The sequence below is a fragment of the Bombina bombina genome, chromosome 3 (assembly GCF_027579735.1).
Source record: "Bombina bombina isolate aBomBom1 chromosome 3, aBomBom1.pri, whole genome shotgun sequence".
NCBI lineage: Eukaryota > Metazoa > Chordata > Amphibia > Anura > Bombinatoridae > Bombina > Bombina bombina.
In genome coordinates this window covers 164,919,887-164,946,775 of record NC_069501.1, presented here as the reverse complement: position 1 = coordinate 164,946,775, position 26,889 = coordinate 164,919,887, and the positions used below count along the sequence as shown (strand labels likewise).

General features: G+C 42.9%; 1 protein-coding gene across 1 annotated transcript in view; it reads left to right on the top strand.

Moving 5' to 3' along the window:
- The window catches only part of GBE1 (1,4-alpha-glucan branching enzyme 1), a gene marked incomplete in the record, with an annotated part of 419,714 nt that overhangs the window by 206,496 nt on the left and 186,329 nt on the right, over nt 1–26,889 (top strand). The window contains 1 exon segment of the mRNA XM_053705194.1: nt 4,886–4,996. Within this exon segment, the coding sequence (XP_053561169.1) occupies nt 4,886–4,996 (111 nt within the window).

Genomic DNA, 26,889 nt, shown 5'->3' with positions numbered 1-26,889 from the left:
GTGTCCTTTCACGCCTTGTGAGCCGTCTTCCTACCGGACAGCTAGACTGCAGGTAAGTCCTTTTGTCTTCTAGGTCTTGGAGACTTGCAGTTCAGAAGAATGTCACATGCAGTAGATGGGTACATTTTTAAAATCCTTTATACAGGATTTTCTTTGGCAGTGGGCAGGCACATTATGTAGGTTAACCTTACCTTTATTGGGACATGTTTCCTCTTTGGGCTAATTTTGTTGAAATACTTTTAGTATGTGTGTGGCTTATGTTTTATACAGGGATTTATGTATAAACTTAAAATTTGGCAGTTGGTTTTCATTGCTTGCTTAGCTAACTGACAGACTGCTTGAGCGTTTGTGTAAATTAAGCTCAGGTGTTGTAGGCAGAGGGAAACGCGCACCTTTTACTTGCTGCATGGTTTCCTCTCTTTGCCGGTCATGTGACTTCTCTCTGCTGTCGGATATTCACGGAGCAGAGCAGCGTCATTGAATTTCAGTCTCTTCAGTGTCGATCTACTATATGATCCGTTTTAGAGACTTCTGGCAACCAAATTGTGTAAAAGTATTACAGTAAGGCAGGTGTAGGGGCCTGATTGGTTTATTATTATTTTAAAGAATTTTTGCATAACGTTAAGCGGCTGTGGTATTAAAAATTCTTAAAGTGACAGTATATTTAAAAAAAAATTCTACAATTTGTTGAATTTTTTATTTAGTAATATGGACATGGATCAATTCTCTGTGTCTTTTGACAAATGCTTGTTATGCCTTGAGGCACACATTGTTTTGCCTATGCAATTCTGTGCTGCATGCTTAGCTAGAACACTTTAATTTAAAGATAAATTGTTGCCCTCTGAGCCCAATGTCTCTCAGGATAATGCTGTTCAGGGAATGCCACAGCTTTCTCCTCAAATGTCCCAAGCCTCTGGCATCACATACAGTTCCCTGCAGTTTCTCTCAGCCTCCTGGAGTAGTTTATTTGCCTGCAGATGTTGCTGCACAAAGATCTGCTGTATTTGCGGCATTATCTGCTTTTCCTATGCTGGGAAAACACAAGAGGAAAATTAGACATTCATAGTAAGGTTTCTGTTCCACCTACTGCTACGCAGATTGCCCTCCCCTATAAGTCTGACGAGGAGGGATACGTTGGTAGCCTCTGAGGGTGAAATCTCAGATTCGGACAGTATTCTTCCTTCATCTGATACTGAAGAAGTAAACTTCAGATTTAAGCTTGAACTCCTTTGTGTACTGTTAAAGGCGGTATTGGCTACTTTGGACAACTCCGATACTAATGTCGTTGTCAACCCTAAGAAGTTTAGTAAACTTAATAAATACTATGATGTTCCTTCCTCTGTAGAAGTTTTTCCTGTCCCAGACCGTGTGACGGAGATTATTTCACAGGAATGGGAGAAGCCAGGGATTCCTTTCTCCCCGTCTCCTGTATTTAAAAATATGTTTCCTGTTGCTGACTCCATTAAAGATTCTTGGCGCACGGTGCCTAAAGTTGAAGGGGCTATTTCTACTTTGGCTAAGAGAACTATGATCCCTATAGAGGATAGCTGCTCCTTTAAGGATCCCATTGACAAAAAGTTAGAAGCTTATTTGAAGAATATGTATGTTCATCAAGGTCTTCAATGGCAACCTACAGTTTGTATTGCCACAGTAGCAAGTGCGGAATCTTATTGGTTCGACGCCTTGTCTGAATCAATTTTAGTAGAGACTCCGTTGGAGGAGATACAAGATAGATTAAGTCTCTCAAACTAGCCAATTCCTTTATTTCTGATGCTAACCTGGGAGCCAAGATGTCTGGCTTCTCTGTCCTAGCCCATAGGGCATTGTGGCAAAAATCTTGGTCAGCTGAGGTTCTGGGGGCTCTCTTGGCAGTGATTAGGTCTCGGGGAATTGCAGTGGCACCATACCTGGATTTCATATTGGTTCATGTGCCATCTTTTCAACACGCAAACTCTCATTCAGAGATCTTGTTGTCTTTTCTACGTTCCCACAGTTGGAAAGTGAATCTGGAAAAGAGTTCCCTTGTTGCAGCTACAAGAGTGGTTTTCTTCGGGACCATAATAGATTCACTATATATGAAAACATTTCTGACGGAGGTCAAACAATTCAAAATTCTCTCCCCTTGCCTCTCTTCAGGCTACTGTTCGGCTATCAGTGGCTCAATGTATGGAGGTAATTGGTCTGATGGTGGCTTCCATGGACATCATTCCCTTTGCTCGATTTCATTTGAGAGCTTTGCATTTACGCATGCTCAGACAATGGAACGGAGACCATTTGGATCTGTCTCAGAGGATAGATCTAGACCAGTCGTTAAGAGACTCTCTCCCGTGGTGGCTTTCTCGGGACCATCTGTCTCAGGACACATGCTTCCGGAGAGCTTCCTGGGTGATTGTAACCACGGACGCCAGCCTTCTAGGCTGGGGAGCAGTCTGGGACTCTTAAAGGCGCAGGGACTATGGTCTTGGGAAGAGTCTGCTCTCCCCATAAATATCTTGGAGTTGCGATTAACAATGCTCTGATGACTTGTCCTCAATTGTCTTTAGCCCGGTTTATCAGGTTTCAGTCGGACAATATCACCATAACTCAGGAGTTCCTTAGCCATGAAGGAGGTGGCATGGATTATTCAGTGTGTGGGAACTCACAATTGTTGTTTGCCGTCCACATTCCTGTAGTGGACAACTGGGAAGCGGATCTCCTGAGCAGACAAACATTTCATCCCGGGGAGTGGGCTCTTCATCCGGAGATGCTCTCTAGTTTAACCCTCAAATGGGGGGTGCTGGAGTTGGATCTGATGGCGTCTCGGCATAACGCCCAGCTTCCAAGGTACGGTTCAAGGTCAAGAAATCCTCAGGCCGCTCTGATAGATGCTCTGGCGGTTCCTAACTCAGGGTCCATTCCTCCATCCAATTCTCGTTTCTCGGAAGCTGACTTCTTGGAGATTGAACGCTTAGTTCTAGCTACGCATGGATTTTCTGAGTTGGTCATTAAGACCATGATCCAGGCTTGCAAGCCTGTTACTCGATACATTTATCATAAGGTATGGTGTAAATACCTTTATTGGTGTGAATCTAAGGGCTACTCTGGGAGTAGGGTCAGGATTCCTAGAATTTTGTCTTTAATCCAGGAAGGTCTGGAGAAAGGGTTGTCAGTCAGTTCTCTGAAAGGTCAGATTTCTGCATTATCTATTTTGTTACACAAGCGCCTAGCGGATGTGCCAGATGTTCAATCATTTTGTCAGGCCCTGGTCAGAATCAGACCTGTGTTTAAACCTGTTGATCCACCTTGGAACCTTAATCTTGTTATTAAAGTTTTGCAGCAGGCTCCGTTTGAGCCAATGCATTCCATAGATATTAAGTTGCTATCTTGGAAGGTTCGTTTCTTATTGCTATCTCTTCTGCTCTGTGAGTTTCAGAACTCTCGGCTTTGCAGTGTGATTCGCCTTACCTTATCTTTCATGTGGATAAGGCAGTTCTTCGTACTAAATTGGGGTTTCTTCCTAAAGTGGTTTCGGATAGAAATATTAATCAAGAAATTGTTGTTCCTTCTTTCTGTCCCAATCCTTCTTCTCATAAAGAACGTCTGTTGCACAACTTGGATGTTGCGCGTGCTCTAAAATTCTACCTATAGGCGACTAAGGATTTTCGCCAGTCTTCTGCCCTGTTTGTTTCTCAGGAAAGCGTAAGGGTCAAAAGGCTTCTATTTCTCTTTCCCTCTGGTTGAGAAGTATGATTCATTTTGCTTATGAGACTGCTGGATAGCAGCCTCCTGAGAAAATTACAGCTCATTCCACTAGGGCTGTCTCCTCTTTTTTTCAAAAGCTTATATGGAACAGATTTGCAAGGCTGCAACTTGGTCCTCTCTGCATACTTTTTCCACATTTAATACTTTTTCCTCTGCTGAGGCCTCTTTAGGGAGAAAGGTTCTTCAAGCGGTGGTGCCTTCTGTTTAGGTCTGTCTGTCTTGTTCTTCCTCCCTGTTCATTCTGTGTCCTCTAGCTTGGGTATTGGTTCAATTGAATGACGTTGTGGACTCTCCATATCTTAGGAAAGAAAACAAAATTTATGCTTACCTGATAAATTTCTTTCCGGATATGGAGAGTCCACGACCCCACCCTTTATTAAGACAGTTGTTTTTGACTAAACCTCAGGCACTTCTACACCTTTTGTGTTGTTCCTTTTTCATTTCCCTTCGGTCGAATGACTGGGGATTATGGGTAGGGGAGTGACACTTAACAGCTTTGCTGTGGTGCTCTTTGCCTTCTCCTGCTGGCCAGTAGTGATATTCCCACTAGTAATTGAATGACGACGTGATCTCTCCATATCCGGAAAGAAAGAAATTTATCAGGTAAGCATACATTTTTTTGTTTTGTTTTTTCACTAAAAAAAGATCTCATTCCAGAAAGTGGAAAATTCTGCCTTTTGTTTTTTTTCCTTTCACAGAGAAAATCATGTAACCTCTGGTATTATTGTGGGAACTCTAGTTTCTTTCACATAGGTGGCGAGAGTCCATGAGCTGTTACGCATGGAATATACATTCCTACCAGGAAGAGGCAAAGTTCCCAAACCTCAAAAGCCTATACATCTCTTTCTTTCTCTCTTACAGGCTCTCTCTCTCTTACATGCTCTCTTTCGTTCTCCCTTTTGCTCTCTCTCTCTCTTTCTCTCTTTTGCTCTCTCTCTCATCATACATCAGGATTATTATATCCTTTTTTTTTTTTTGCGGGGGGGGGGGGTATTAGGAACCTGTTACCTCACTAACTTTTTCTGTCCATGGATGCATCAATTTTTGGAAAAAAGAAAATAGAACACAAAATGTACTTTGTTTATAATCTATTAAATATTGAGTCACCAAACCGTAATATCTTGTTGTTTTAATTTTATCTCAGATTTTAAAAGAGCGGAAGGATGAAGAGTGGAGTATGGGCAACATCGTACATACACTTACCAATAGACGGTATAATGAAAAATGCATTGCTTATGCAGAAAGCCATGACCAGGTAATAAATAAGATATATAGTAAATAAAGTATAACCTTTGAGATAAACTATTCTTGTTCTATTTGATCAGGAGGCACTATTGCAAATGGATCAATCACTGCGGACTATTAATTAAATGTGTCTAAATGTATGAATTTCTGTATTTTTTATTTGGTTCCTTTTAATTTGTACACTAATAATGTCTCTTCTTTAGCTGCATGTACACTAGCACATCTTTTTTATTGTCATGTTTTCCTTGTTTGTTTCGTTATATTAAAATTAATTTCTATAATATAATAAAAATGACATGGTATCGTAGCATATTTGTTTTCAGCTGTAAAGGGTTTGAGATTTCCTCTTGAAAAAGCCTACCAGACATCTGTTTCTGAAACCAAAGCTATATGTATCTGTTTAGTTAAACATGGCATTTTATTTCCCGTCACAGTTTGCCACTTATTAAAGCATTTCCATTGTGCTACATTTAGTTTCTTTTTAGGCATCATTATTGCTATTTCTTTTGTAAAAGGATGGTGATCCACAGTCCTCCATAGCATATGGGATATGTTTCCCGCCACTAGGAGGAGGTCAAGAACCCATATCAGAGCTTAAAATCCCTCCCATCTCTCTCTTTTAGTGTTCTTTGCCTCGTAAGAGATGGTTGAGAATAGAGGTTCCTTTCTAATGACACAGTGAGTCCACGGATCATCATAATTACTATTGGGACTTTCACTCCTGACCAGCAGGAGGAGGCAAAGAGCACCACAGCAAAGCTGTTAAATACCACTCCCTTACCCACAATCCCAGTCATTCTCTTTGCTTGTATCAGTTGCAAGGAGGGGTAAAGTTAGGTATCTGATTCTTCAATCAAGAGTTTATTTTTTTTTGAGCAGAGCAAGTTTGCTCTGGTCTTTTGGGTTTAGCCATAGTCCATGTCAGTCTCTTCAGTAGAGCAGTGGTGGCTTTTAAGCATTTGGGAACTTGTGGGGTATAATCCCAAGTAGTTTGTGCTGCCCTTCTTTAAAAGCCTGAGTAGGTTTACTCAGTCTTTTCTGTTTCCACAGGTCCATGTGAGGAGTTTTGCCTTTCAAACTTTGTGAGCTGCCCTGCTGCCGGGCAGATGGTTATGGAGGTAAATGCTGTTTTTATTTTCTTGTTGGAGCAGAAAGTGGCACTTATTGGGTTAATTTGGGGGTTTTTATTCCTACTTGCGTGCAGGTTTTTACCTTGTGGCAGTTTTTGTGGGGCACTGTTAGGGAAATTATTTCTCCTGTTTTGTTTTTATTAGGAGTGCTGATTTTCACTCCTTGTTATGGCTCTAGGATGGTGTGTGCTGCTTTTAGTTACAGTGCTGCTGTTTTTCTTTTTCCGGCGTGTGCTGTGTATAGTTTCAGGACTGCTTGATGGGCTTGCAGTTTCTTTTACTCCCGGCGGCTGTTTGCTGAGTGTACTGTCATGCCGGCCAGGAGGTGGTTGTATAGGCCCATGATGAGCGGAGTTTATTCGGCACGCGTTTTATGCGCTCTTTTCTAATCACTTCTGAGTTGCAGGAAGTGATACACTGTTGACTCCTCACATTCGGTGTGTGAGTTTGTCAGAACGGAGAGCGGGTGCTGGCAGTGGGGAGTCCGGACTGTTTTCATTCTCTGGTCTGTGGGAGGTCAGGTAAGCACCCCAGCTAGGCTTGTAGAGGTGCAGCAGGGGTTTAGGTTTTTCTTTTTTGCGTGACATTTTTTTGGTTAACGTTTTTTTCTTAAAGTAACTAACGTTATTTTTTAGCTGCTACATTTTTTTTTATTTTTTATTAATATCATATTTTTTTGTGTGCTAAATATGGAACAAGAGGACCTGCAAGCTGTTACTTGCCCTTTATGTTTAGATGCTAATGTAGAGCCACCTATCCCTTTCTGTTCCTCATGTATTGAGAGAACATTACATTACTGGGATAGGCTTTTTGATTCAGAGCCTTCATTTTCTAAGGAGTCTGTTGTTCAGGAGTCTCCTTTTCAAGCTATACCACAGCTTTCTCCCCAATCATCCCAATCTTTATCCTCTTCTCATGCAGTGCCCTGCGGTTAATCTCAGGTTGTTTTTTCTTTGCAGGATATGACTACTCATATATCCTCGGCAGTATCTGAGGCTTTGTCTGCTTTTTCTGTGTTGCAGGGGAAGCGCAAAAGGAGATTTAAGGTTTCTGATTCTGTTGCAGTTATGTCACATGTTTTTTCCCATAGGTCTGAGGAGGAAGATACTTCTGTGGTGTCTGAAAGCGAAATTTCAGATTCGGACAGTGTAATTCTGGAGAAGGGTTTATCTGCAAGTACCCTGAAGGGTCAAATTTCTGCTTTATCTATTTTGTTGCACAAGCGTTTGGCGGATGTGCCAGACGTTCAGTCTTTTTGTCAGGCCCTGGTTAGAATCCGGCCTATGTTTAAGTTTGCGACTCCTCCTTGGAGTCTTAATCAGTGTTCTTCAACAGGCTTCGCTTGAGCCTATGCATTCTTTGGATATTAAGTTGTTATCCTGGAAGGTTTGGTTGCTATCTCTTCGGCTCGAAGAGTTTCGGAGCTTTTAGCGTTGCGGTGTGAATCTCCTTTCCTTATTTTTCATTCTGAATAGGTAGTTCTGCGTACTGCCCTAGGTTTCCTTCCCAAGGTTGTTTCGGATAAGAATATTGATCAAGAAATTGTTGTTCCTTCTTTGTGTCCTAATCCTTCTTCTCATAAGGAACGTTTGTTGCACAACCTGGATGTAGTTCGTGCATTGAAATATTATTTACAGGCGACTAAGGATTTTCTTCTTCTTTATTTGTTGTTTTTTCTGGGAAGCGTAAGGGTCAGAAAACTACGGCTACTTCTCTTTCTTGTTGGTTGAGGAGTGTTATTTACTTAGCATATGAGAGTGCTGGTCAGCAGCCTCCTGAGAAAATCACAGCTCATTCCACGAGGGCTGTTTCTTCTACCTGGTCTTTCAAAAATGGGGCTACTGTAGACCAGATTTGCAAGGCTGCCACTTGGTCATCTTTACACACTTTTTCTAAATTTTACAAATTTTATACATTTGCTTCAGTTGAGGCTATTTTTGGGAGAAAGGTTCTCCAAGCAGTGGTGCCTTCTGTTTAGGTTAACTGTCTTGCCCCTCCCTTTTCATCCGTGTCCTCTACCTTGGGTATTGATTCCCAATAGTAATTATAATGATCCTTGGACTCACCGTGTCATTAGAAAGAAAAGGAAATGTATGCTTACCTGATAAATTTGTTTCTTTCTTGACACGGTGAGTCCACGGCCCGCCCTGTATTTTTAGACAGTTTATTTTTTCATAAACCTCAGGCACCTCTGCACCTTATATTACTTCCTTTCTCATTTCCCTTTGGTCGAATGACTGGGGGTTGTGTGTAAGGGAGTGGTATTTAACAGCTTTGCTGTGGTGCTCTTTGCCTCCTCCTGCTGGTCAGGAGTGATATTCCCAATAGTAATTATGATGATCCGTGGACTCACTGTGTCAAGAAATAAATAAATTTATCAGGTAAGCATAAATTTCCTTTCTCCAACATAGGTGTGTCCGGTCCACGGCGTCATCCTTACTTGTGGGATATTCTCTTCCCCAACAGGAAATGGCAAAGAGCCCAGCAAAGCTGGTCACATGATCCCTCCTAGGCTCCGCCTACCCCAGTCATTCTCTTTGCCGTTGTACAGGCAACATCTCCACGGAGATGGCTTAGAGTTTTTTAGTGTTTAACTGTAGTTTTTATTATTCAATCAAGAGTTTGTTATTTTGAAATAGTGCTGGTATGTACTATTTACTCAGAAACAGAAAAGAGATGAAGATTTCTGTTTGTATGAGGAAAATGATTTTAGCAACCGTAACTAAAATCCATGGCTGTTCCACACAGGACTGTTGAGAGCAATTAACTTCAGTTGGGGGAACAGTGTGCAGTCTCTTGCTGCTTGAGGTATGACACATTCTAACAAGACGATGTAATGCTGGAAGCTGTCATTTTCCCTATGGGATCCGGTAAGCCATGTTTATTACGATCGTAAATAAGGGCTTCACAAGGGCTTATTAAGACTGTAGACTTTTTCTGGGCTAAATCGATTCATTATTAACACATATTTAGCCTTGAGGAATCATTTTATCTGGGTATTTTGATATAATAATATCGGCAGGCACTGTATTAGACACCTTATTCCTTAGGGGCTTTCCCAAAGCATAAGCAGAGCCTCATTTTCGCGCCGGTGTGGCGCACTTGTTTTTGAGAGGCATGGCATGCAGTCGCATGTGAGAGGAGCTCTGATACTTAGAAAAGACTTTCTGAAGGCGTCATTTGGTATCGTATTCCCCTTTGGGCTTGGTTGGGTCTCAGCAAAGCAGATACCAGGGACTGTAAAGGGGTTACAGTTTAAAAACGGCTCCGGTTCCGTTATTTTAAGGGTTAAAGCTTCCAAATTTGGTGTGCAATACTTTTAAGGCTTTAAGACACTGTGGTGAAAATTTGGTGAATTTTGAACAATTCCTTCATGTTTTTTCGCAATTGCAGTAATAAAGTGTGTTCAGTTTAAAATTTAAAGTGACAGTAACGGTTTTATTTTAAAACGTTTTTTGTACTTTGTTATCAAGTTTATGCCTGTTTAACATGTCTGAACTACCAGATAGACTGTGTTCTGAATGTGGGGAAGCCAGAATTCCTATTCATTTAAATAAATGTGATTTATGTGATAATGACAATGATGCCCAAGATGATTCCTCAAGTGAGGGGAGTAAGCATGGTACTGCATCATTCCCTCCTTCGTCTACACGAGTCTTGCCCACTCAGGAGGCCCCTAGTACATCTAGCGCGCCAATACTCCTTACTATGCAACAATTAACGGCTGTAATGGATAATTCTGTCAAAAACATTTTAGCCAAAATGAACACTTGTCAGCGTAAGCGCGGCTGCTCTGTTTTAGATACTGAAGAGCATGACGACGCTGATATTAATATCTCTGAAGGGCCCCTAACCCAGTCTGATGGGGCCAGGGAGGTTTTGTCTGAGGGAGAAATTACTGATTCAGGGAACATTTCTCAACAGGCTGAACCTGATGTGATTGCATTTAAATTTAAGTTGGAACATCTCCGCATTCTGCTTAAGGAGGTATTATCCACTCTGGATGATTGTGACAAGTTGGTCATCCCAGAGAAACTATGTAAAATGGACAAGTTCCTAGAGGTGCCGGGGCTCCCAGAAGCTTTTCCTATACCCAAGCGGGTGGCGGACATTGTTAATAAAGAATGGGAAAGGCCCGGTATTCCTTTCGTCCCTCCCCCCATATTTAAAAAATTGTTTCCTATGGTCGACCCCAGAAAGGACTTATGGCAGACAGTCCCCAAGGTCGAGGGAGCGGTTTCCACTTTAAACAAACGCACCACTATACCCATAGAGGATAGTTGTGCTTTCAAAGATCCTATGGATAAAAAATTAGAAGGTTTGCTTAAAAAGATGTTTGTTCAGCAGGGTTACCTTCTACAACCAATTTCATGCATTGTCCCTGTCGCTACAGCCGCATGTTTCTGGTTCGATGAGCTGATAAAGGCGGTCGATAGTGATTCTCCTCCTTATGAGGAGATTATGGACAGAATCAATGCTCTCAAATTGGCTAATTCTTTCACCCTAGACGCCACTTTGCAATTGGCTAGGTTAGCGGCTAAGAATTCTGGGTTTGCTATTGTGGCGCGCAGAGCGCTTTGGTTGAAATCTTGGTCGGCTGATGCGTCTTCCAAGAACAAGCTACTTAACATTCCTTTCAAGGGGAAAACGCTGTTTGGCCCTGACTTGAAAGAGATTATCTCTGATATCACTGGGGGTAAGGGCCACGCCCTTCCTCAGGATCGGCCTTTCAAGGCAAAAAATAAACCTAATTTTCGTCCCTTTCGTAGAAACGGACCAGCCCAAGGTGCTACGTCCTCTAAGCAAGAGGGTAATACTTCTCAAGCCAAGCCAGCTTGGAGACCAATGCAAGGCTGGAACAAGGGAAAGCAGGCCAAGAAACCTGCCACTGCTACCAAGACTGCATGAAATGTTGGCCCCCGATCCGGAACCGGATCTGGTGGGGGGCAGACTCTCTCTCTTCGCTCAGGCTTGGGCAAGAGATGTTCTGGATCCTTGGGCGCTAGAAATAGTCTCCCAAGGTTATCTTCTGGAATTCAAGGGACTTCCCCCAAGGGGGAGGTTCCACAGGTCTCAGTTGTCTTCAGACCACATAAAAAGACAGGCATTCTTACATTGTGTAGAAGACCTGTTAAAAATGGGAGTGATTCATCCTGTTCCATTAAGAGAACAAGGGATGGGGTTCTACTCCAATCTGTTCATAGTTCCCAAAAAAGAGGGAACGTTCAGACCAATCTTAGATCTCAAGATCTTAAACAAGTTTCTCAAGGTTCCATCGTTCAAGATGGAAACCATTCGAACTATTCTTCCTTCCATCCAGGAAGGTCAATTCATGACCACGGTGGATTTAAAGGATGCGTATCTACATATTCCTATCCACAAGGAACATCATCGGTTCCTAAGGTTCGCATTCCTGGACAAACATTACCAGTTCGTGGCGCTTCCTTTCGGATTAGCCACTGCTCCAAGGATTTTCACAAAGGTACTAGGGTCCCTTCTAGCTGTGCTAAGACCAAGGGGCATTGCTGTAGTACCTTACTTGGACGACATTCTGATTCAAGCGTCGTCCCTTCCTCAAGCAAAGGCTCACACGGACATCGTCCTGGCCTTTCTCAGATCTCACGGATGGAAAGTGAACGTGGAAAAGAGTTCTCTATCCCCGTCAACAAGGGTTCCCTTCTTGGGAACAATTATAGACTCCTTAGAAATGAGGATTTTTCTAACAGAGGCCAGAAAAACAAAACTTCTAGACTCTTGTCGGATACTTCATTCCGTTCCTCTTCCTTCCATAGCTCAGTGCATGGAAGTGATCGGGTTGATGGTAGCGGCAATGGACATAGTTCCTTTTGCGCGCATTCATCTAAGACCATTACAACTGTGCATGCTCAGTCAGTGGAATGGGGACTATACAGACTTGTCTCCGAAGATACAAGTAAATCAGAGGACCAGAGACTCACTCCGTTGGTGGCTGTCCCTGGACAACCTGTCACAAGGGATGACATTCCGCAGACCAGAGTGGGTCATTGTCACGACCGACGCCAGTCTGATGGGCTGGGGCGCGGTCTGGGGATCCCTGAAAGCTCAGGGTCTTTGGTCTCGGGAAGAATCTCTTCTACCGATAAATATTCTGGAACTGAGAGCGATATTCAATGCTCTCAAGGCTTGGCCTCAGCTAGCGAGGGCCAAGTTCATACGGTTTCAATCAGACAACATGACAACTGTTGCGTACATCAACCATCAGGGGGGAACAAGGAGTTCCCTAGCGATGGAAGAAGTGACCAAAATCATTCTATGGGCGGAGTCTCACTCCTGCCACCTGTCTGCTATCCACATCCCAGGAGTGGAAAATTGGGAAGCGGATTTTCTGAGTCGTCAGACATTGCATCCGGGGGAGTGGGAACTCCATCCGGAAATCTTTGCCCAAGTCACTCAGCTGTGGGGCATTCCAGACATGGATCTGATGGCCTCTCGTCAGAACTTCAAAGTTCCTTGCTACGGGTCCAGATCCAGGGATCCCAAGGCGGCTCTAGTGGATGCACTAGTAGCACCTTGGACCTTCAAACTAGCTTATGTGTTCCCGCCGTTTCCTCTCATCCCCAGGCTGGTAGCCAGGATCAATCAGGAGAGGGTGTCGGTGATCTTGATAGCTCCTGCGTGGCCACGCAGGACTTGGTATGCAGATCTGGTGAATATGTCATCGGCTCCACCTTGGAAGCTACCTTTGAGACGAGACCTTCTTGTTCAGGGTCCGTTCGAACATCCAAATCTGGTTTCACTCCAGCTGACTGCTTGGAGATTGAACGCTTGATTTTATCGAAGCGAGGGTTCTCAGATTCTGTTATCGATACTCTTGTTCAGGCCAGAAAGCCTGTAACTAGAAAGATTTACCACAAAATTTGGAAAAAATATATCTGTTGGTGTGAATCTAAAGGATTCCCTTGGGACAAGGTTAAGATTCCTAGGATTCTATCCTTCCTTCAAGAAGGATTGGAAAAAGGATTATCTGCAAGTTCCCTGAAGGGACAGATTTCTGCCTTGTCGGTGTTACTTCACAAAAAACTGGCTGCTGTGCCAGATGTTCAAGCCATTGTTCAGGCTCTGGTTAGAATTAAGCCTGTTTACAAACCTTTGACTCCTCCTTGGAGTCTCAATTTAGTTCTTTCAGTTCTTCAGGGGGTTCCGTTTGAACCCTTGCATTCCGTTGATATTAAATTATTATCTTGGAAAGTTTTGTTTTTAGTTGCAATTTCTTCTGCCAGAAGAGTTTCAGAATTATCTGCTCTGCAGTGTTCTCCTCCTTATCTGGTGTTCCATGCAGATAAGGTGGTTTTACGTACTAAACCTGGTTTTCTTCCAACAAAAACATTAACCAGGAGATTATCGTACCTTCTCTGTGTCCGAAACCAGTTTCAAAGAAGGAACGTTTGTTGCACAATTTGGATGTTGTTCGCGCTCTAAAATTCTATTTAGATGCTACAAAGGATTTTAGACAAACATCTTCCTTGTTTGTTGTTTATTCCGGTAAAAGGAGAGGTCAAAAAGCAACTTCTACCTCTCTCTCTTTTTGGATTAAAAGCATCATCAGATTGGCTTACGAGACTGCCGGACGGCAGCCTCCCGAAAGAATCACAGCTCATTCCACTAGGGCTGTGGCTTCCACATGGGCCTTCAAGAACGAGGCTTCTGTTGATCAGATATGTAGGGCAGCGACTTGGTCTTCACTGCACACTTTTACCAAATTTTACAAGTTTGATACTTTTGCTTCTTCTGAGGCTATTTTTGGGAGAAAGGTTTTGCAAGCCGTGGTGCCTTCCATTTAGGTGACCTGATTTGCTCCCTCCCTTCATCCGTGTCCTAAAGCTTTGGTATTGGTTCCCACAAGTAAGGATGACGCCGTGGACCGGACACACCTATGTTGGAGAAAACAGAATTTATGTTTACCTGATAAATTACTTTCTCCAACGGTGTGTCCGGTCCACGGCCCGCCCTGGTTTTTTAATCAGGTCTGATAATTTATTTTCTTTAACTACAGTCACCACGGTACCATATGGTTTCTCCTATGCAAATATTCCTCCTTAACGTCGGTCGAATGACTGGGGTAGGCGGAGCCTAGGAGGGATCATGTGACCAGCTTTGCTGGGCTCTTTGCCATTTCCTGTTGGGGAAGAGAATATCCCACAAGTAAGGATGACGCCGTGGACCGGACACACCGTTGGAGAAAGTAATTTATCAGGTAAACATAAATTCTGTTTTTTCCAGCTACTTGCTTATGGATTCCAAAATAGGAGCTCAGACCTATGTAAGACCCAGAGTCCCTGAGGCGTATTATTTACAAAGAAGACAGAAAAGACTCTTCACAGCAGCTGAATAGTACAGGGACCCAGTAATATCCTGTTATGTGTACAGCATTTTCCTAACTGTACTTCAGCCTTAACTACCCTCTGGCATCTCGGGAACGTGTCCCTAGCCTCCCACTGAGGGACTAAGGTATTTCCTACTGCAATCCTTTGCCGTATTTGATACCTGCACTGGATGGGCTCTCTACTGGATACTGCTGCAGCTGCATTGGCATTGACATGCCTGGTAAGGTAAGAGACTGTACACAGCACACATACAGCCCAGATGCTCTTTTCATCTTAATGAGAGGAGAGTCCACTGCTTCATTCATTACTTGTGGGAATTAAGAACCTGGCCACCAGGAGGAGGCAAAGACACCCCAGCCAAAGGCTTAAATACCTCCCCCACTCCACTCATCCCCCTGTAATTCTTTGCCTTTAGTCACAGGAGGTTGGCAAAGAAGTGTCGGAAGATTCGGAGTAGTCTCTTATGGAGGGTAGTACTCTTCAAAATGGGACTGGAGTTTTAAGTAGTCCTGTCAGTCTCTCAGTGAGAGCATGGGTGCATGTTAGAGTCCGGAGATGCAAGGAGAGTCTTTCTGCGAACCCATCCCAACTCAGTTTAACAGCTCCATTAGCAATCAGCTTTGACGAGTTTCGCTGCCTGCTTTTTCTTCTCTCAATTCCATGTCAGGAGCGATGCTACTACCCTGTCGCACTTGAAGGGCCGTGTTTCTGTTCCACTGTGTTGATTCTGGTAAGATCATTTCATTTTTATATATATATATATATTTGATAACGCAAAAAGACAGGGTCACAGTGTGGCTCCTTTATCTTTTATAGAATCTAGGGTAATACCCTCGGAAGGGGGTTATTGAACAGGGGGGATTTTATTATGCATAATATTGTTTGTGTTTCTACTGCACTTGTGTGAGATGAGGCTCTGTCAGTGTGGAACAGTCAGCTCATTAGCGAGAGATTGAGGCAGGCTTTTTTGGCACGTCTCTCGAGTGCCAAAGGCGGTCCTGCATGGCACTCCATGTGACCGGGTGTGGACTCTGTAACTTCCTCTTTCTCGACCTGCGTTCGGAGGAGACGAAAGCTGTTTCTTGTAGTCCGGGTCATAGGAGGCGGTGAGTGCCCCAGCCATTGGGATATAAAGGTGCCATTTATTTTTTGATCAAGTCCATAATAAAGGTGCAAGCTATGGAGGACTCTGATATGTTAGAGGATACTCCCTCTTTATCTAAACCTATTAACTGTGTATATTGTGAGGAGGTTCCAGTCAAACCGCCTACACAACTCTGTTCCACATGCTTTGACAATATTGCTATATCCAAAAAGAATAAAGTATTTAGTACGACTGAGCCGTCCACCTCTGAGGGTTCTCCGCCCCGCGAGGTGCGTTCCCTACAATCATCTCTGTTTACACAAGCAGTTCCCCAGGGCACTACTAATCCTCCTGTGGGAGGGGCCCTTTGGTCTCCAGATTTCGCCGATCAGTTACAGACGGCGGTTTCTGCAGCCATTAATGCAATGCCTTGTCCTACTAAGCACAAGCGGAAGGTTCGACACTGCTATCCATCTCAGGGGTGTTTGACTCCGCTGGATGTCTCAGACAGATTATCTGCTGAGGAGGACAACTCTGAATTATCAGAGGATTTCGCTTCTGGGTCAGAATCGGCTACTTCTAGGCCTCCGTCCATAGAGGAACCAGATTTTAAATTTAAGATGGAGCATTTTCGCTTTCTGCTAAAGGAGGTGCTTGCTACGTTGGATGTTCCGGAACTGAAGCTACCGGAGGAACCTTCGATCCCTAAGCTGGATAGGGTTTAAGAGGACAGGATAGTGCCCCAGGCCTTCCCGGTTCCAGTCAAGATGGCTAACATTATTAAGAATGAATGGGAGAAACTTGGTTCTTCCTTTTCCCCCCTCTTCTTCATTTAAAAAGCTTTTCCCCGTTGCGGACGCGCAGCTTGAACTGTCGGGAACCGTCCCTAAGGTGGATGGTGCTGCCTCCACGCTCGGTAAGAGACTATTCCGCTAGTGGATAGTTCCTCTTTCAAGGAAAACATAGATAAAAAGATGGAAGATGTTCCAACTCACGGGGTTTGTTTTCCAACCTGCGGCGGTCGCTGCGGTGGCTGGTGCTGCTACCTACTGGTGTGACGCTCTATCAGCAATGGTCGAGGTGGAGACTCCCCTCAAGGAGATTTTAGAATGAATCAAGGCCTTGAGGGTAGCACATTCGTTCATTTGTGATGCTAACATGCAGAGCATTCGCCTGAATGCTAAGACCTCAGGTTTTTTTCGGTTTTGTCCCGCAGGGCTCTGTGGCTAAAGTCGTGGTCTGCTGACATGACTTCCAAGTCTCGCTTGCTTTCCCTCCCATTCAAAGGGAAAGTTTTGTTTGTCCCGGGCCTGGATTCTATCATATCTACGGTCACGGTGGCAAGTGTACCTACTTGCCTCAAGATAAGAAGGCTAAACCTAAGGTGTCCACTTTTCGTCCCTTTCATGCGGACAAGTCTCAGCACCAGCAGCCTGCCGCAAAGTCTGAGCAACCCAAGGGTTCTTGGAAGCCAGCTAACTCTTGGATCAAGTCCAAGCAGAACAAGAAGCCCTCCGAGTCAGTCTGCATGAAGGGGCAGCCCCCGATCTATCCTCGGATCAGGTAGGGGCAGATTATCTCTTTTTGCGGAGGCCTGGAGAAAAGACGTTATAGACCCTTTGGTTCTGGAGGTCGTAGCCCAGGGTTACGGGATAGGTTTCAAGTCATATCCGCCCAGAGGCAGATTCCTCCTGTCGAACGTATCTTCAAGACCAGAAAAGAGAGACGCCTTCCTGGGGTGTGTTAGGAATCTCTCGGGGTAATCGTCCCAGTCCATCTGGCAGAAAGAGGTCTGGAGTTTTATTCAAACCTTTTCGTGGTCCCAAAGAAAGAGGGCACGTTTTTCAATTCTGGACCTAAAGGCCCTAAACAAGTTTTTGTCATGTAAAACGTCAATTCAGGTAAAATCTGGCAAAATTTTCACAAATCTACTCCCCCCAACCCTTTATCTCTAAATAAGTTTTTGTCAGTTCCATCGTTCAAGATGGAGATGATCAGGTCAATTTTGCCCCTGGTTCAAGAGGGGCAATTCATGACAACCATAGACCTGAAGGACGCTTACCTTCACGTTCCAATCCACAAGGATCACTTAAGGTTTCTTGGATTCACTTTCCTAGACCAGCACTTCCAGTTTGTGGCCCTTCCGTTTGGTCTGGCGACTTCCTCAAGAGTCTTTACAAAGGTTCTGGGAGCTCTTCTCGCAGTAGTGAGAGCCTGAGAGATTGCAGTGGCACCTTATCTGATTGATATCCTGGTCCAGGCTCCGTCCTACAGTCTTGCAGAGGATCACTCAAGAGCTCTTCTCCTTCTTGGTCCCACGGGTGGAAGATAAATGAAGGAAAGAGTTCATTGGTCCCCAGCAACAGGGTGAAATTCCTGGGTACGATAATAGATTCTAAAGCCCTGATGATATCCTTGACAGATCAGAGACATTGCAAGCTTGCGTCCAACTGTCTAGCTCTTAAGACATCCTCAAGGACATCTATGGCCAGGTGTATGTAGGTCATCGGGCTCATGGTATCCATCATAGGTGGATTCGCCAGGTTCCATCTCAGACCTCTTCAGCTGTGCATGTTGAGACAATGGAATGGCGATCATTCAGATCTGTCCCAACAGATATCTCTGGACAGTCCGGTGAGGGAGTCCCTAACTTGGTGGACCCAACAGGGGCAGTTGTCACAGGGGACATCCTTTTTGAGACCATCCTGGGAGATTGTGACCACGAATGCAAGTCTATCAGGATATGGGGAGCTGTTTGAGGTGTCAGAAAGGCACAGGGCAGATGGGCTTAAGAGGAGTCTTTCTATAAATATTTTGGAACTTCGAGCGATATTCAACGCTCTGAGGGTTTAGCCCCTTCTAGGGTCGTCCCGATTCATCAGATTCCATACAGGAATCTGTTGGCGCTCTACAAATACCTGATGATAATAATAATAAACCACCAGGGGGGGACGAGAAGCTCCCTAGCCATGGGGGAAGTATCTGGGATTCTGGAAGGGGCAGAGACTCACAATTGTTCACTCTCAGCGATCCACATTCTGGGTGTGGACAATTTGGAAGGTGATTTTCTGAGCAGAAAGACGTTTCATCCAGGGCAATAGTCTTTCCATCCTGAGATGTTCGCTGAGATCTGCAGCAGATGGGGGATGCCGGATCTAGATCCAATTGCAAGCTACCCAGATACGGGTCGCGATCCTGGGATCCCCAGGCTGAACTGATAGATGCCTTGGAGGTACCCTGGGACTTCAACCTAATATACATATTTCCACCGTTGCCTCTTCTACCTAGTGTAGTGGCCCGCATCAAGCAGGAGCAAACTTCGGCTATTCTGATTGCTTCGTCGTGGCTGTGGAGGATGTGGTTTGCGGATCTGGTGGGGATGTCGTCATCTCCGCCGTGGAGGTTACCTTGTCGCAAGGATCTGCTGGTTCAAGGTCCTTTAATGCATCAAAATATCGATTCTTTGAGGCTGACTGCGTGGAGATTGAATGGCTAGTCTTAGCCAAGAGAGGATTTTCGGAAAGAGTGATTGACACTCTTGTTCAGGCCAGGAAGCCGGTCACTCAACGCATCTACCACAAGGTGTGAAGGACCTACTTGTCCTGGTGTGAGGAATGAGGATATCTCTGGCATAAGGTCAGGGTATTCAGGATTTTGGCTTTTCTCCAGGACGGTTTGGATAAGGGTCTTGCCACCAGTTCCCTAAGGGGACAGATCTCGGCTTTATCTGTACTGTTGCATAAGAAGCTTACAGACCTTCCTGACATTCAGTCCTTTGTTCAGACTCTGGTTAGGATCAGTCCTGTCTTCAGGAATCCGGCTCCTCCTTGGAGCTTAAACTTGGTTCTTAAGGTTTTGCAGAGGGCTCAGTTTGAGCCTATGCATGCTCTTGACATTAAGGTTTTTTCTTGGAAAGTCCTGTTATTACTGGCTATTGCATCGGCACACAGAGTCTCTGAGTTGGCGGCCTTGCAATGTGAGCCTCCCTACTTAGTTTTTCACGCCGATAAGGCTGTTCTTCGCACTGGATTGGGATTCCTTCCCAAGTGGTGTCGAGTCATAACATCAATCAGGAAATAGTAGTTCCTTCTTTGTGTCCTAACCCTTCTTCTTCAAAGGAGTGGTTACTTCATAATCTGGACATGGTTTGGGCCTTGAAGTTTTATCTTCAGGCCACAAAGGAGTTCAGACAGAATTTGTCCTTATTTGTTGTGTATTCAGGGAAGCGCGGGGGGGGGGGGGGGGCAGAGGGCCTCTGCCACTTCTCTATCATTTTGGTTGAGGAGTATGAGCCGTCTGGCATATGAGATAGTGGGACACAAGCCTCCTTAGAGGATTATGGCTCACTCAACTAGAGATGTGGCCTCTTCTTGGACCTTTAAGAATGAGGCCTCTATGGAGCAGATTTGTAAGGCGGCCACTTGGTCTTTACATAGTTTTGCAAAATTTTATAAATTTTATGTCTTTGCTTCTGCGGAAGCAGCTTTTGGGAGAAAGGTTCTGTAGGCTGTGGTGCCCTCAGTTTAGGGTCTGCCTCCTTTTGCCCTTCCATTTTTTTCATTCAGTGTCCTCTAGAGCTTGGGTATTTGTTCCCACGAGTAATTAATTAAGCAGTGAACTCTCCTCCCATTAAGATGGAAAACATAAATTATGCTTACCTGATAATTTAATTTCCATCTGTGGGAGGAGATTTCACTGCTCCTGCCCATTTCTCCGGTGGGCGGACCTAAATTTAATTTAATTCTTCTGGCACCATTTATACCCTGATATTTCTTCTACTGTTCTTTGTTACTTTGGCAGAATGACTTGGGGATGAGGGGAGTGGGGGAGGTATTTAAGCCTTTGGCTGGGGTGTCTTTGCCTCCTCCTGGTGGCCAGGTTCTTAATTTCCACAAGTAATGAATGAAGCAGTGGACTCTCCTCCCACAGATGGAAATGAAATTATCAGGTAAGCATAATTTATGTTTTGTAGGTACTCTGACACAGGTACATCATAGCTAGGGTGACCATATTGCCACTTTGAAAAGGGACATATATGAAAAATACATGTCATGGTTCTTATTATGGAACTTATTCAAAACATTTCTTTTAACAGTCCTGACATATGTATGTTTCATATGCGTTTCATTTTGAAGCGGCAATATGGTCACCCTAATCATAGCCAGAGGACTTAGCTTTCCTCAGGTCGCTATTGGGAATATTATCAAGGAAGCCTTTGACCCTTTACTTCCCTCTGGCAACTCTAGGGGTATTTTGGAAGCACTTTTAATTCTTATGTGTATGGCCCTTTAACCCTGTACATCGCTGGTTATTCTATGGGGTGCCATTTTGAATAGCTGGGTCTTGCCGCCAGCAAGCCACCCGGATGGAGTTGGGGACTAAGACCCTCGCTATTATAGGCACACAATCCCTTATCGACAAGCCACGTAAAGGGTACGTTGCAGTTGTTGAGGGATTAAGAAGACAGGCATTTGCGTAGTGCAATATCCTGTTTTATAGTGGAGGTTCTGGTTAGGCTGGGGAGACCGATGTTTTGACATCTCTAAAGTGTTATTATGCTTTGTGTACTATTGTTTATTAAAATGAAACCAAGTGTTTTTTACTATATTATATGAACACTGGCTTTTCTCCCGGCGGTAGCTCTGCCCTTTCAGTGTTCCCTGACTTTTTTTCTATCAATCCAAAGCCTCAGCAACTGGATTCTTACTACAACAATTTGGGACAGATTTTAACCTGATTTCTAGTGCCTACCAGTCCCAGGAAGGGGGCGAGCACCCATACAGGAGCTGCCAGGGGGGTACTTAAGGGCTATATAATATATATTGGGGCTGTACTGGTTTCTACATTGAGAGATAATTGAGGTGCCTGAGGGAGTGTAAACTTAGTGTAGTGGGGTCTCTACCAGGTATTGTCTGTACTAATAATTATATATAGTGTCATTGCATAGTTTATTATAAGTTAAAACAGGAAGAAAAGTCTCTGTTCGCACTGATATATCTTCTGAGGAGTCAGTTTCTGATATTCCTCTGTCTACATATATATGTTTATTTTGCAAATATGTTTCAGTATGCCAGGTCATTCAAATCTGAGAGAAGTCTACAGGGAGTGCAGAATTATTAGGCAAGTTGTATTTTTGAGGATTAATTTTATTATTGAACAACAACCATGTTCTCAATGAACCCAAAAAACTCATTAATATCAAAGCTGAATAGTTTTGGAAGTAGTTTTTAGTTTGTTTTTAGTTATAGCTATTTTAGGGGGATATCTGTGTGTGCAGGTGACTATTACTGTGCATAATTATTAGGCAACTTAACAAAAAACAAATATATACCCATTTCAATTATTTATTTTTACCAGTGAAACCAATATAACATCTCAACATTCACAAATATACATTTCTGACATTCAAAAACAAAACAAAAACAAATCAGTGACCAATATAGCCACCTTTATTTGCAAGGACACTTAAAAGCCTGCCATCCATGGATTCTGTCAGTGTTTTGATCTATTCACCATCAACATTGCGTGCAGCAGCAACCACAGCCTCCCAGACACTGTTCAGAGAGGTGTACTGTTTTCCCTCCTTGTAAATCTCACATTTGATGATGGACCACAGGTTCTCAATGGGGTTCAGATCAGGTGAACAAGGAGGCCATGTCATTAGATTTTCTTCTTTTATACCCTTTCTTGCCAGCCACGCTGTGGAGTACTTGGACGCGTGTGATGGAGCATTGTCCTGCATGAAAATCATGTTTTTCTTGAAGGATGCAGACTTCTTCCTGTACCACTGCTTGAAGAAGGTGTCTTCCAGAAACTGGCAGTAGGACTGGGAGTTGAGCTTGACTCCATCCTCAACCCGAAAAGGCCCCACAAGCTCATCTTTGATGATACCAGCCCAAACCAGTACTCCACCTCCACCTTGCTGGCGTCTGAGTCAGACTGGAGCTCTCTGCCCTTTACCAATCCAGCCACGGGCCCATCCATCTGGCCCATCAAGACTCACTCTCATTTCATCAGTCCATAAAACCTTAGAAAAATCAGTCTTGATATATTTCTTGGCCCAGTCTTGACGTTTCAGCTTGTGTGTCTTGTTCAGTGGTGGTCGTCTTTCAGCCTTTCTTACCTTGGCCATGTCTCTGAGTATTGCACACCTTGTGCTTTTGGGCACTCCAGTAATGTTGCAGCTCTGAAATATGGCCAAACTGGTGGCAAGTGGCATCTTGGCAGCTGCACGCTTGACTTTTCTCAGTTCACGGGCAGTTATTTTGCGCCTTGGTTTTTCCACACGCTTCTTGCGACCCTGTTGACTATTTTGAATGAAACGCTTGATTGTTCGATGATCACGCTTCAGAAGCTTTGCAATTTTAAGAGTGCTGCATTCCTCTGCAAGATATCTCACTATTTTTGACTTTTCTGAGCCTGTCAAGTCCTTCTTTTGACCCATTTTGCCAAAGGAAAGGAAGTTGCCTAATAATTATGCACACCTGATATAGGGTGTTGATGTCATTAGACCACACCCCTTCTCATTACAGCGATGCACATCACCTAATATGCTTAATTGGTAGTAGGCTTTCGAGCCTATACAGCTTGGAGTAAGACAACATGCATAAAGAGGATGATGTGGTCAAAATACTCATTTGCCTAATAATTCTGCACTCCCTGTATACCTCAAATTTTGCATACATATCAGTCGCAACAGTCAACTGTCCAGAGGAAATTCTCCCTGTACTTGTCACTCAGGGGAAACCACTCCTGAAGCTAAAAATATACAAAATAGTGACAGTTTGTTTAGCAGCTGTCCCCAAACAAAGTAAGTGTAATTCTAGGGATTTAGCTCAGTCGCCTGAGGTAAATGTGCAAAATATGTCTTGTGCTGATAACCTACAGGTTCAGATTTTATAACATCCTCTAGACAGGTGTTTTTCTTGCAAGGAACTTTTAGGCAGCTATACACCACAACACAATCTTATGTGATCTACAGTGTACCCAGTTTACTATAATATGGGCAATTATATATTGTACTGAACATGACGACATATGGTGTCATTACCATTTATTATAACTATCTGCGCTATTAATAATTATTTATAAGTCAATTAAGCATTGTACTCCCAAAATTGCCAGGAGATGTAAACACTTGTTTTTGTGTTGTTTTTTATGTCAATCTGCATTTTATATACTGTTGTACATGTTATGTTCTTTGGAATATTATTTGCAATGTTTAACATCATGCAGGTTCTGCATAAATAAAAAGAGAGAAGTGCTCAACCTTGGAGCAAACAATAGCATAATAGCTTGTTCTATGACTAGTTACCACCCAAGAAGCAGCCTCTTTTTGCTCAACATGTGCCTTTCACAGAAAACAACTTTCCTGTAGCATATCAGTCGGATCCTGATTTAACAGTGCAGTCCAGCCCCGAAATACCAGGCAATCCCTCTCTGAATGAGAGAAACAGCAAAATGTTCCTGTGAGTGTGCTTCACTTTGTGTGTATTTAGTCTCCCTATGGGAAAAAGGGGAAACCAGACGTGGACTCCTTGCTCAGTGTGCTTAGAGGAATATGGCTACACCTCACTGACGAGGCTCAATTAAGTATGAAATGATCGTCTGGGGTTGCTGTGTTCCTTGTTCAGAAAGGAATTGCCTGGTATTTCGGCACTGGACTGACCATAATAGGCGGGATCAGACTGATATACTACAGGAAAGTTCTACTCTGTGAAAAGCATTACTGGACTAAAAGAAGCTGCACCCAGGTGGTAAATCGCCATAAAACAGGCTAACAATGGTATTGACCGGGTTGTTCTTTCCTGTGAGTGTGCTTCTCTTTGTGTGTATCATGCAGGTTTTGTACACTATTATGATATACAAATCACTAAAAGCTGTCTATGTGCATTGCATGTTTATCAGCACAAATAATAATTTGTACATAGGCAGAACTCCTGTCTCAGTAGATATGCAATGCATAACATATCCTATATTAGTGTACACAAATATATAGTTTATACCCCTCTAGGTATATACCTTTCATAAATTGTACTCTGCCTGTTTATTTCGAATTGCAGTCTGCAGGATCTATCTGTATTTTAATATAACAGTGGAGATCCTTTTTAGATAAGATCTATTGGTATCTCTTCAATACCTATATTATGTGTAATTTATATCTATGCACATAGGTTCTATTATGCAGATACTGAATATTGATCATGAATATTTTCATTTACAGTGGAGATCCTTTAGAGATACTATCTATTGTATCTTTTATATCTATTGAATGGTTAATTTATATGTATGCACATCTGCTTTTTATGCAGACACTTAGCATTAATCATGAATATTTTCATGAACTATGCACATTTTGTATTTACTTTCTAAAGTATATGCAGTCTCTGTTTATTCTGGACATAGATTTACAAGTCAGAGAAAAAAAAAACCCTATTAAGAGAATAGGGAAAAGTATGCTCTTTCTACACATAAAGTTTATATTTTTCCACTTAAAATTTAACTTTTACTAGTTGTAGTTAAAAAATGGCAGCAGAAATAGAAGTTATAGTAGGTAAATGTAAGAGACTATTTAGGAGCTGGATCCTGTATTGCCCTATATTAGGGTAGTTAAGCCACTTTTTTACACTAAATATGCTATAAATCCCTTCCCCATCATTCCCACAATATGTCCCAAATGTTACAACAAATGTTACAACAACAAATAAAAATATCAATTTAGTAGATAGTCTGAAATTGACAGAGTGCAGTTAAAATAAACACGAAGCCCCTGATGCGGTCGCGTTTCACTTATACGCTTCCTATTTTTCTGGCACGCTAGATATAACTTCTATTTCTGCTGCCTTTTTTTAACTACAACTAGTAAAAGTTAAATTTTAAGTGGAAAAATATAAACTTTATGTGTAGAAAGAGCATACTTATCCCTATTCTCTTAATATGTTTTTTTTTCTTTGATTTAAATGTTGTAATATGCTCTAAGCACACTCCCAGCCAGTTACCTCTTTCTATATTATAGACAACAAGGTCAGCTGGGAGACATTAGCATTTTTGCCTTTTCCAGCAATTCTGGGATCACTTCCCTTTGTTTTGTTATGGATTTAAAAGTATCTAATGTGTACATTGTTGGTCTACATGTACTACTCCTCTAGTCCGTAAGGCTACATGACAGTCTAAATATGTGCATGTGCTTAGGTACATACATCTGATGCTTATGTCATGTTCAGATTTAATAAACTTTGTATAAACTTTTCTATAAGTTTATATATTTTTGAATCCATCAGGAAAAGTAGTTCCGGTATAAGGGCTGATTATCTTTGTCTTTCAAGAGATCAAGAGTTTTTGTTCTCTTTAAAGCAGTCCTCCACCAGCGGTCCTATCTCAAGTTGTCAAAGATCCTTCAGAGGCGGCAGCCTTTATGAAAGGATTTAGAGCGTATGGGAATATTTAATCCCAATCTCTTCATTGTCCAAAGGGATTTACAGTCCTGTCCTGGATTTAACATCCCTAAACATCTTGGTCAGGGTTACCTCTTGTATAATGGGAACATTCCTTACTGTTTTTACCCTTCATCTAAAGATTCAGTTTATGGCTTTTATTTACCTCAAGGAATCTAATCTGTACATCCCTATACACAGAGATTACTTTCAGTTCCTGTTTGTATATCTGTAAAAGTTTGCCACCCCATGTTGGAGGCAATCTTGCCAGTGAAAAGAATCAGGACATTTCAGTTACTCCTTATGAGTGACATAGTAGTGCAAGCTATTGCTCATACTCACCAGCTTCTGTCTTCATTCAAGACCATGGTTGGAATATCATTGTACCCTAAAACTCATTATGTCCTGCTATTAGGGTAGTATTTACAGGAATCAGAATAGACTCAATCCTTTTACATCTTGTTTACTGACGCAACTAAACAATTTAAAGATTGTGAAGTTCCTACCATGAGCTACATTCCATCGGTAGCTCAGTGCACAGTGGTGGTGGGTCTTACGGTAGCTGCTTCAGATTCAGTTTATTTTGCCTTTTAATTTGAGACCCCTTTTAATGGCTATGCTGCCTCAGTGATCAAATAATTATTTACATTTGGCATAAAGATTGCTTTGGATTTTTTGCCGGTCAATCTTTTTCTTGAGGAAATAAAGTATGTCTTTGACCTTTGGGACGTCCTTCCTTTGTCAGTCTTGGGCTATTGTGCCAACAGACACCAGTCTCTTTTCCTGGGTGTGGCTTGTGTTTCTTGAAGAGTGCAAGGAGTTTGGTTTCCTCTTGAGGCAGAGTTACCAATCAACATTTTGGAACTTCGAGCCACAAGAATTTTGATATACAT